Genomic DNA, 10,974 nt, shown 5'->3' on the forward strand with positions numbered 1-10,974 from the left:
CTTTATTACCCACTGAACTATTTAATTTTGCTGTTTCTGATCTCACTACCAGCCACTCACCAATGCTAGAAGAATGGGAAGAGCCGTTAAACCCATACCCTATTCATATTTAATTTTAGTCCATCTGCGAAATTGCTTTATTGGTCAGCTAGTTAAGAATATTCATTGAGCATTTACTATGCTGTAGGCATTGTATTAGCACTGACTTAAGTCGTCAAAGACAGAACAGAGAAATACTTCCATCGAAGCATGGATGGATAGGCCATAGGATTCCAAACCCTGGCTTGGTTGCTGTTCAGCCTCCTGCAAGGATCAAGGAGCCCTTCTTATTATATTCTCCTACAATAAAGCCAAACCAGAACTTAGGTGGCAGGTGCACCTGCTATGGCTTCCTGACGGACACTGGGGAGCAGCAAGAAGAAGCAAGTGGTAGTAGAGTACCCGGCAGGAGATGAAGGGAGTGAGGTTTATGGGTAATTTTTAGTATCTGTAAGCTATCTCAAATTCCTCCTTCCGCAATGCAGAACCATTGCAACGCACTTCCCATTCACCCAGGGAGTCCCTCAAGCACCCTAGTGACTACACCTGCTTTCCTGTAAATGTTTTTTGTTTCATGAGACAAGTGACCACTGAAAGACAACACTAAGAGGTGAGACACCAGCCAGGCGTCTGACTGTTCATGATGGAAGGTGTCTAAAGAAAACAGATGTACTGTTAAAGTGTCATGAGGTAACACGGAAGTGTGTCATACCTGGAAATGGACACTTGGAGGTCACTATCAGCAGGCCCACCCTCCAATAGGAAGGGCAGGTACTCAAGGAATGCTGCACATCAACGTCTGTTGCAGTGTCGTGCCTATTTTGGAACTTCTGTGTTCGACTTAATGGTTATGAAACCAGTACCTCCTCTGCAGTTCAGGTCTGCCAGAACTTTGGAAATCATGGTACAGTCATGTTTTACTTACTCTTCTTTTGCCTCAAGTCTCTAATGAGGACAGTAGCCCTCAGTTAAAAGAACTAAATTTCACATGAGAACAAAAGCCACAGATTTTGCAGGCTTTATCCTTAACATGCACACAACGGCAAAAGTCAAAAAGATGCAGAAAGTCCTCCTTAGACTAAGGGAAGAGAAGTCAGCTTGGGTTATGGAGGAGAAGCCAAGTTCTGGTCTTTTCCCAACCCTGCTCTACCCTTACCATCAACTGGTGAAGTTCAGTAGAAAAGAAAAATAAAATCCCTGTATATTATTGGCGGACTGACTGGAGTTTGAGGAATCTGGGGTGAGTTTGAAGAGCTGTCAAGTGAGAGAAAAATCAAACTAAGCAAGCTGTATATGGATATCGGCAAAGCTTCAACTCCGAACTCCACAAATATCATTCATGTCATCCTGTGTCTGCCCAGGAAGGGCATCTATCTGCCACCAGAAAGACGGCCCAGCTCCTGTCTCAAGGGTCCCACACTCAACGGGACAGTACCCCACACACAGCGTCACAAAGCACAGAGAATCACTTCCACGGCCCAGGAAGATGAGCGGTTCCAACAACCAGCACGAATCACCCGCCCACAAACAAGCCCCTTTCCAGAAAACAAACGCCAACAACAATGCAAGGAGCAGCTAAAAGTTTCCAGCTGCCCGGGAAAACATGCTGCCATCCAAAGTCGCTCCTCTCCCTCACCATCCAAGTGATCTGGGTGTACTACGTTTCCAAATATAGCAGGACCAGCTCTGGCTAAGGAAAAGTCGATTTAAGACTTCATCTCCCTGCACCCCGGGGCCAATTCTTTAAAGATGTTCTGCTATGACCAGATGAACATTGGGACTGTCTTCTTCACTTGCTGCATGCAAATCCCCAAACTTCGTAGTAATTTGCACAAATGCTGAAATTACCAAGGGATTCTATCACGCCCCCTAACCCTTGGTAAGCGGAGGCCAAACCTCAGGAAGCCGGTTTCGGGGCGGACGGCGGGGAGGGGGTGGGCGGAACCGCTTCCTTTCTGGAGTTCAGCCCACCCAAAGGGTGCGCAGGGCCAACCCTTACCTTGAGTCACCGACTGGAAAAGGAAGCCCCCACTCGCCCACCCCCCTGCAGCCCTCCAGGTCACAGGTGCCAAGACCCTCCGGAATACCGGAAGAGCAGGGAGGGGGCTGCAGGAGGAATGGGGGGCAACGGAGCGTAAAGCCCCGTGTGGCAGAGGAAGGTAAACTTGGCGGGGGCGTGGGGGGTTCCCCCATCCAGGGAGGGAGATGGCCATCTGCCTCCCTAGAGATTTCCCAGGAGGGAAGGGGTGCAACGGTGGGGAGACGACCCCCCAGACTCGAGGTGGGGAGATGGAAGTTGCCGCCCTACAGGGTTTTCCCTTCTCTCCTGTCCCCATCACCACCTCTTAGTCCTGCAGACCCAGCAGGTCGTGCAGCTCGGCCTGGGCCCGACCGGTCTGGAGGAGCGTGGAAGGAGGGGTCCGGCCGCCCGCCGCGCCCGCCCTTCCCGCGGGTCCCGCACTCACCAGCAGCACGGAGCCGCGCACCACCTCCGACACGCTCTGCCGCAGCTCGGCCGCCGTGCCCGGCTTGCTCAGCGCCCGGGTGAACTTCCGAGTCTCCGCCGCGGTAGGGAGCAGCGGCGGCTGCGACATCCTCGCCGTCCCCGCCGCGCCCGCTCCCGCCGTCCGGCCCGGCCGCGCCGCCGCCAGGTGCGCCCCGGGCGCCCGGCCTGGCCCGCCCGCAGCTCCGCGCGCCGCCGCCCGCCCCGCGGCCGCGCCCTCCGCGCCGGCTCACGCCCCGAGGCGCCCCCCGAGGCGCCCCCCGAGGCGTCCGCGGCCCCCCGCGCTCGGAGCAGCGCCCGGGCTCGCTAGGGGCGACCGTGAGTGTGGCAGCGGCGGCACCCCCATGCCAGCGGGCTCCCGCGCCGGCCGCTCGCCGGGCCGCCTCCTCGGGGCGGGGTGTCCGGCGCGGCGCGGGGCGGGGCGGGGCGGGGCGGGGCGGGCGGAGGCGGGGCGGCGCGGCGGGCGGGCGGACGGGCAGGTCGGCGGAGGCACGCGGTGGCGGGACCTGCTCCGCGAAGCCCCGAGGGGAGGCCGAGCGCGCACGACCCGGGGCTGCGGCGGCACCGAGCTGGGACCCCGCGGCCGGCGGCACCACGCCCGTGCGCCCGGGGCCTCGGAGGCTTCGGGGAGGCGGCCTTCCCGCGGACCGAGAGCGCACGCGGCCTGGGAAGCGGCGCCCCGTCCGGGCCCGGCGCCGCGGCACTGCTCGGGCCCCCGAGGCGCGGCGAGGCGCGGCGAGGCGAGGCCGGTGCGGAGCGCCCGGGCGGCGCAGGCCGGGACCGCCGCTGCGAGCCACGCGGATGCCGGCCCGCGGCGGCGACCTGCCGCGTCACCTCGGGCGAGACCGAAACTTGCGAGCCTCGCCCAGCTCTGGAGCCGAGTGAGCACCGACGGCGACCTGCGGTCCCGCGGGCCGAAGGGGCGCGCCCAGCCTTCCCGCCGCCCCTCCGCAGCCGGCCGGGACCGCGGGACGCCGAGCCCGGGAAACCCAGAAGCGCCGGCCTGCGAGCCCAACGCGGCCCGCGAACGGGCGGCTGCCGGCGACAGCCACGGCCTTTCCCAGTTCCCATCCCTGAGGGGCCTCGTCACCCAGGCCGCTTCACCCCCTTCTCTGACCCCGGCGGCGAGAGGGCGCGCGGGGAGGCGGGGGAGTTTGCGCCGGGCCCCGGGCGCATGCGCAGACGTTTGGGTTGGGGCGGGTCCCGGGGCGGGGAGCCCGTCTTTAGGGCGGCTCTGCCGATTGGCCGGTCTGCGCGGGCCACGCCCACCGCCTGCTGATGGACAGCGCCTTACCTGCCCGGGCGGATTCCGCCGCGCTCTGGGGCAGCTTGGGGCAGGCCTTCGCCGGAGTCGCGGTGGACGCTCCAGCCCGAGTTCCCGGGGTCCTCGCGGCCGTGATCCCCGCCTGGACGAGGCCGCCCGTCGCGTCCTGCCCCTGCGGAAAGCCAAACACTGGCCTAACTGGGGGTCTTAAAGCGGTGGGGAAAACTATCAATCTCGTGCAGAAAGCAAAACACCGCCGATTCACACTTAATGGGCAGGTCTGGCGCATAGTGACACTGGAGGTTAGGCATGCAGTTAGCGCTCAATAGAAGCTGGCCGGGTTGGGGTGTTTGCCTAGTAGGTTGGAATGCAGGATGTGGCACTGAGTGAGCCTGACGGGCTGGAAGATACGCAAAACAACTCATGTGTGATTATAAAAACAATGCACACCAACCCATTTCCTCTTCTGAGATTTAAGAGAACAGCTTAGACGTTTCCCAGCCCTCCCTTGTTTCAAGAGGAGAACTGGGTGACCCCAACGAGGTAAGGGGGATGCGGACCCACATCTCCCTGCCCTTCAGGGGGAACTTGTGCTGTTCTGTATGACCAGTCCTACCCCGCATTCACGCGTCTGGGCTACTCGGGGGTATGTCAGCTCCCTTCTTACCTAAACTGTTAGATCCTAGTCTGAGAAGCCTAAATTAAGACTTCCCTTTGGGCTGCGAACTCCTGCTGAAGTAGTCCCAGACAGCACAAACTTTTACCCCACTATGTTACCTTGGCTCACTAAACCATATCTACTTCCATAGAAAGCAAATAGATTATGGTGGGTTTTTTTTTTTTTTGTATGTTTTTTATGGGTTTTTTTTTTTTTTGTCTTAATTAAAAACACACAGGTTGTGGAGTTTCCTTTTTTCTTTCTTTCTTTGCCTTTTTTTTTTAAGAAATATATATATATTAAAAAACAGAGCAGATATGTTTGGAAACTGAAGGGTTCCACCAAACCTCCTAATTTCATCCATGTCTCTACTAGTTCTAAATTCCATGCTTGCTTGCTAACTCATTAGATTCTAGAATGAGTAGAATTTCACTTAGGAAGCAGAGGGTGATGTGTAGGGTGCTGACAGTAATTACTGGCAATGTATTTTTTTTTCTTTGTTTGGGGATTTTTTGTTTGTTTTAATCTATTTGAGAGAGAGAGAGAGCACAAACCAGGGGAGCAGCACAGGGAGAAGGAAAAGCAGGCTCGTTGCTGAGCAGGGAGCTTGACATGGCTCCACCCCAGGACCCTGGGATCATGACCTGAGCCTAAGGCAAATGCTTAACTGGCTGAGCCACCCAAGCGCCCCCATTACTGACAGTGTAGTGTCTAATCAACGGCAAGTTCTTTCTTTTTTCTTTTAAGATTTTATTTTTAAATAATCTCTAATCCAACATGGGGCTCAATTCTACAACCCTGAGATCAAGAGTCATATGGTCTACTGACAGAGCCAGCCAGGTGCCCCTCAAGTGCTAATAGTCAAAGAAGGAGGCATGGAATATATGAACTAAGCTCATGGAATATGGATCTTCCCAGCAACCCAGAGCTGAGTCTTTTATTTTTTTTTCCTGGTGGAGTGTTTTAATAAATGGGACATTTCTCATGTTTTAGTTTGAACAGAAACTTGTTCCTTACTATTATAGGTTGAATTGTGTCTCCTAAAAAGACATTGGAATCCTAACCCTGATACCTGTGAATGTGACCTTAATTTGCAAATAGGATTTTTGCAGATGTCATCAAGTTAAAATGAGGTCATACTGGGGGCGCCTGGCTGGCTCAGTCCATGGAGCATGTGATTCTTGTTCTCAGGGTCATGAGTTTCAGCCCCATGTTGGGTGTAGAGATTACAAAAAAAAAAAAAAAAAAAAATTTAATAAAATGAAGTCATATTGGATCAAAGTGACTGATGTCCTTCTGAGAAGAGACACAGACACACAAGGAGAAACCTCTGTGACAACAGAGGCAGAGATTGGAATGATGGATCTACAAGCCAAGGAATGACAAAGATTGTTGGCAACCACCAGAAGTTGGATGGGACAAAGAAGGATTCTTCCCTTGAGCCTTTGGACAGAGCATGGCCCTGCTGACACCTTGATTTTAGATTTCTAGCCTCCAGATCTGTAAGAGAATACATTCTGTTGTTCTAAGCTACCCAGCTTTTGGTACTTTATTACAGCACTCCTTGAAACTAATACACTTACCAAAGGTTTTTTTTTTTTTAATCCCCATCAGAGGAGACCTAGGACTGTCTAAGTTTTTACTACTGCGTAAACTCTCCTGAGAGAGGTGTCACACCTTTATAAAAGGATGAGCATCACCTCCAGGCAAGGGTACTGTGTGGAATAGAGATGCATAATGTTTAAGGTGTGGTGGAAGAGACATCCATCTATTTTAGCTTCAGGGAGTAGCTCATCTTTGTTTTTCCGAAACTATAAGAAGAAGCTTTCTTTCTGTTTTGTTTTGTTTTTTTTTCTTTCTGTTGAGGATGACACTAGTAGGTAGTAAAGATGAAATGTAATTGCAGCTGGTTTGAAAATTTGCATATAAATGACTGTACCACACCCAAATACTTATAATTCAAACATTACCCATGTTTTAAAGATAACGTCTTACTGCATCATTTCCTTATTAGCTTTGCCTTTAGGATTTGTATGTGTCTTAATGACATAATTAGTTTAAATCTTTTCCAGGTAAATCTTGAAGAAGCCTATCCATTTTTAGTATAAATAAAAAATAACCTGTAAAGACTAGCCAGTCCTGTGGATTATAGCATCCAGAAAAGTGTGAAAGGGGCTTTCGTTTTTTTATTCTATCCTTGCATTGATTGAATTTTTAAAAATGGGCATCTAGGGGTGCCTGGGTGGCTCAGTGGTTGAGCATCTGCCTTTGGCTCAGGTTGTGATCCCAGGGTCCTGGGATGGAGTCCTGCATCACACTCCCCACAGGGAGTCTGCTTCTCCCTCTGCTTATGTCTCTGCCTCTCTCTCTGTATCCTTCATGAATAAATAAATAAAATCTCTAAAAAGAAAAAATAGACATCTAGTATCATACTTTTTTTCATACAACTTGGGCCCTTTATTTTACAAAAAATGTGTTGAACTCTGTTGTATACAAGGCACTACTAGAGATCGATATTTTTAATTTTTTTTTTTTTTTTTTTTTTAATTTATGATAGGCACACAGTGAGAGAGAGAGGCAGAGACACAGGCAGAGGGAGGGAGAAGCAGGCTCCATGCACCGGGAGCCCGACGTGGGATTCGATCCCGGGTCTCCAGGACCGTGCCCCGGGCCAAAGGCAGGCGCCAAACCGCTGTGCCACCCAGGGATCCCGAGATCGATATTTTTAATAATAAAATTCTGAGGTTTCTTAAAATCTGATGAATAGACCGAGTTTTTTTACTGTGGCAAAATATACGTCATGTGCACTTAAAAGAATACCATTGGATATTCCCTTTCAAATATGAAGTCATTATTACCATATCCAGTTGTCTCCTATATTTCTTATAATTGTTAATATTTATAATTCAGCTGTTTTAGACTATAGCATAATACATCGTTTCGTGTTTGAACTTTGTATAGTAAATAGTTGCTTTGCTACAAAACTAATAATAAATTAGTTAAATTATATTAGCTAGAAAAAAGAAAAGACACTGGTGTTTAAAATAGAATTTGTTACCAGCCAGATTCATTCTATTCCCTTTTCTTTAAAGGACACCATCAAGGGGCACCTGGGTGGCTCAGTCAGTTAAGGGTCTGACCTGTGATTTCCACTCAGGTCATGATCCCATGGGTCATGATCTCGTGGGTTGTGAGGTGGACCCCTGGGCAGAGCTGCACCAAACCCTTCCTTGAGCCCCATGTCTGTGTCTGAGGGCTTCACCTCAGTGGAGAATCTGCTTGAGATTCTCTCCCTCTGCCTCTCCCCCAACTTGTGACTGTGTGTGTATGTGTGTGCATGCATGCTCTCTCTCACTCAAATAAATAAATCTTTAAATAAACTAAAGGACAGCATCAATAGTTTGTCACTATTTTTCTAGGACAAGGAATCCAAATTGCATTTTTTTTTAAAAATTGCAGAAATCCTTTCAAGAGATGATACTGTCTGACTTCCATCGAAATCCCTAAAAATACTCTATAACACTCTTTACAGAATAGTGTATCAAACTATGGGTTTCCCTAAGTTTAACCATCTATTACCTTGAGATTGTGAGGAAAAGTCTCAAATCCTACCCTCCACCTTCATAATGAACAACTGAAAATGAATCTGGTCTAGGTTCAAGGCTCTTTAGTCCAGTCGAGATATTGCGAGGAGGGCAGCCCCAGTAGCCCAGCAGTTTAGCGCCGCCTTCAGCCCAGGGTGTGATCCTGGAGTCCCAGGATCGAGTCCCATGTCAGGCTCCCTGCATGGAGCCTGCTTCTCCCTCTGCCTGTGTCTCTGCCTCTCTCTGTGTGTCTGTCATAAATAAATAAATAAAATCTTAAAAAAAAAAATATTGGGGGGAGTAATCCTGGTGACTGCAGGGAAGTAAAGACCTTGTTCTGAAGTGCTTAGAACTTCCTCTTTTTTCCAGAAACAAAATAGTTCTGGCCTTGGGTAGGCAAATGAACTCAGAAGAAAAGAAGTCACAGTTCATGATCAGCTCTTCCAAATTTACTGTACCTCGTTTTAGTGGGAGTAGTGGAGAATAAGAATTCCACAAGAGTGAACTTGTTCATTTCTGAACTTCTGTGACTGGTCTGACTGGTGAGGAAGACTCACAGTGCTGGGGGACCTGGATATACACCCTACTATGTGTTCATTATTCCAGGGAGAGAGCACTTTACAAACACCAATAAATATCAGAGCTGCCACTTCTTACACACTGAAGTTCACTGAAACATGAGGCTCCCTAGCTCTTCAAAAACAATCGGTGTGTTTTGGGTTTGGGTCAGTTTTGTCCAATAGTGCAAAGGATAAAATATGGGAAAACACTAAGGACAACTAAGGAAAACACTAAGAAAAAAAGTGTGAAAAGAAATTTCCATATATTAAATGAGAAAATACAGATATTTTACATAAGAGATGGGGGAAAAGAACCTTGCACAGACCAGTCTGACAATTAGAGTTGTATCTGTCAAACTGCCCAGATTGTGTCCATTTGCAACCAAATATTTGTATAGAGTTGGTTGCATAGAGTGACCTGAGTAACTATGTAAAGTACAGTGATGTTACCCTGAAAGAAAATAGGACCAAATATTTTTATCTTACCACTTATATTTTTTTAAGATTTTATTTTACTTTATTTTTAAATATGTATTTGTTTGAGAGAGAGAGAGAGAGCACAAGCGGGAGGGGCAGAGGAAGAAGGAGAGAGAATCTCAAGCAGATGCTACGCTGAGCTTGGAGCCCAATTTGAGGCTCCATCTGATGACCCTAAGATCATAACCTGAGCAAAAAACCAAGAGTCTGACGCTTAATGGACTGCACCATCCAGGTGCCCCTAAGATTTCATTTTTTAAGTGATCTCTACACCTAATGTGCGGCTCGAACTCACAACCCCAAGATCAAGAGTCTCATATCTACTGACTGAGCCAGCCAGGCACCCCACCACTTGTATTTTTTAATGTTTAAAACACATTTATTATAGAGTGGTTTCATTCAGCCTGGTAGTTTACTGAACAGTAAGACCCAGGGACAGCTCCTGCACCTTCTGTAATTTCTCTCTATAAAATTTTAAACCCACAAATTCTTGCCAATTACATTGTGTTGTGAGGGTAGGGAAGAAGTAAAACTCTGAGCCATCGGTGCCATAAACCAACTTCTTGGGACACCTGGGTGGCTCAGCGGCTGAGCATCTGCTTTTGGCTCAGGGCGTGATCCCATAGTCCTGGGATCGAGTCCCACATCAGGCTTCCTGCATGGAGCCTGCTTTCTCCTTCTGCCTATGTCTCTGCCTCTCTTTCTGTGCATCTCTTATGAATAAATAAATAAAATCTTAAAAAACAAAAACAGCTTCTTGTCCTAGCCTATTCTCTCTGCAAAACTACAGGTTGCTGGAAGTATTAACCAGTACCTTCTCCTCACTCACCCCAATCCCAACATTTCTGCCACTCAACAAACAGAGAAAAAAAATCCAGCTGCATCAATATCCCTCTTGAATAAATGAAAATTTATCGTTAAATGTGAAGGAATAGCTGAGCTCTAATACAGAAACAAAATGTAAGGAATTGTTAGTAAAATGATTCCATCAACTTTTATAGATTATGAAAGAAAGGGGCAACCATGTGGGATTTCTTTGCTCAGATTTTTTGCTTTCATCCTATTTTGACTTTTGACTCTTTTCTGAGTTGTTGACATATTGCTTAGATGATTTAGAATGATCTGTCATTTTCTAACATCAAAATAAAAATTGTTTACTCTTTTTATTGTCGTGTGTATGGAAAATTTTTAAAATAATCATTAGAGATAGCTTTAGGAAACAACTATTTCTGTAGAACATTACATTTATCCTCATCTTTTATTAATTGACACAAGTGTTTTCAGTCAACAAACATTTATTGAGCATCTATTATGTGCTAGGTGCAATTCTAAGCACAGAATAGATAGCATGGTTTTTGAAAGATCAAAATTTCTGCCCTTGTGGAGCTTCTATTCTAGTGAAGGAGACAAAGTGGAAGTCAAGTAAGCAAAAGGTAGACTATTTTGGTAGAGGCAAGTACTAAGGTAATTAAAAAAAAAAAAAAAAGCAAGGGAGGGACTAAATGATCAATAATTATTAGCCATTAAATACTTAGGAAGTATTTCAAGAAATTGTGAGAGCTGTCTACTATATACACAGAGAGGGTCTAGATTGTGAGTTGAAACCACCTACCCCAAAGCTAACAAGATATTCTATCACCAACTTCTCTTTCTTTTTCTCTTTGAATTAGATGCAGAATTTTATCCTCTTTTAACTGCTTATCACTAGCAGTTTTGTTTGTGAACATTGTTGGTAATCTACAAAGACTGAGTGACACCAAAAGAGCAAATTGTTTGTTCATTTCATTTTTGGTCTGTAACATATAGTCCAGAATACCATTAACACCCTATTGGGCCTACATTACAACGCCTAAGTTAGTCATGTCATCATTTAATAAAACAGAGTTGGT

At 47.8% G+C, this 10,974-nt stretch overlaps 2 protein-coding genes across 7 annotated transcripts in view; one reads left to right on the forward strand and one right to left on the reverse strand.

The window, feature by feature from the left end:
• Positions 1 to 2,865, reverse strand: part of DOCK9 (dedicator of cytokinesis 9) — a 279,307-nt gene extending 276,442 nt beyond the window's left edge. For 2 of the 6 annotated variants that reach the window (XM_049099465.1, XM_049099457.1), the window contains exon 1: positions 2,505 to 2,859. In XM_049099465.1, the coding sequence (XP_048955422.1) occupies positions 2,505 to 2,633 (129 nt within the window). In that variant the 5' untranslated portion in view covers positions 2,634 to 2,859. Of the gene's footprint in view, positions 1 to 2,504 lie in introns of all 6 variants that reach the window. The other 4 variants (XM_049099431.1, XM_049099439.1, XM_049099452.1 and 1 more) reach the window with 4 other exon arrangements.
• Positions 2,866 to 2,886: 21 nt separating this feature from the next.
• Positions 2,887 to 10,156, forward strand: LOC125753349 (transcriptional regulatory protein AlgP-like). The gene is made up of 3 exons (XM_049099371.1): positions 2,887 to 2,941; positions 3,062 to 4,021; positions 7,022 to 10,156. Exons 1-2 carry the CDS (start codon positions 2,887 to 2,889, stop codon positions 4,015 to 4,017), a joined length of 1,011 nt encoding a protein of 336 aa, XP_048955328.1. The 3' UTR covers positions 4,018 to 4,021; positions 7,022 to 10,156.
• Positions 10,157 to 10,974: the final 818 nt, after the last annotated feature.

This window comes from Canis lupus, chromosome 22 (genome assembly GCF_003254725.2).
Source record: "Canis lupus dingo isolate Sandy chromosome 22, ASM325472v2, whole genome shotgun sequence".
NCBI lineage: Eukaryota > Metazoa > Chordata > Mammalia > Carnivora > Canidae > Canis > Canis lupus.

Coding starts and splice junctions, on each gene's coding strand:
- LOC125753349 (XM_049099371.1), top strand. CDS start 2,887: ATGCCAGCGGGCTCCCGCGCCGGCCGCTCGCCGGGCCGCCTCCTCGGG. Junction 2,942..3,061: donor CCGCCTCCTCGGGGCGGGGT/GTCCGGCGCGGC, acceptor TGCTCCGCGAAG/CCCCGAGGGGAGGCCGAGCG.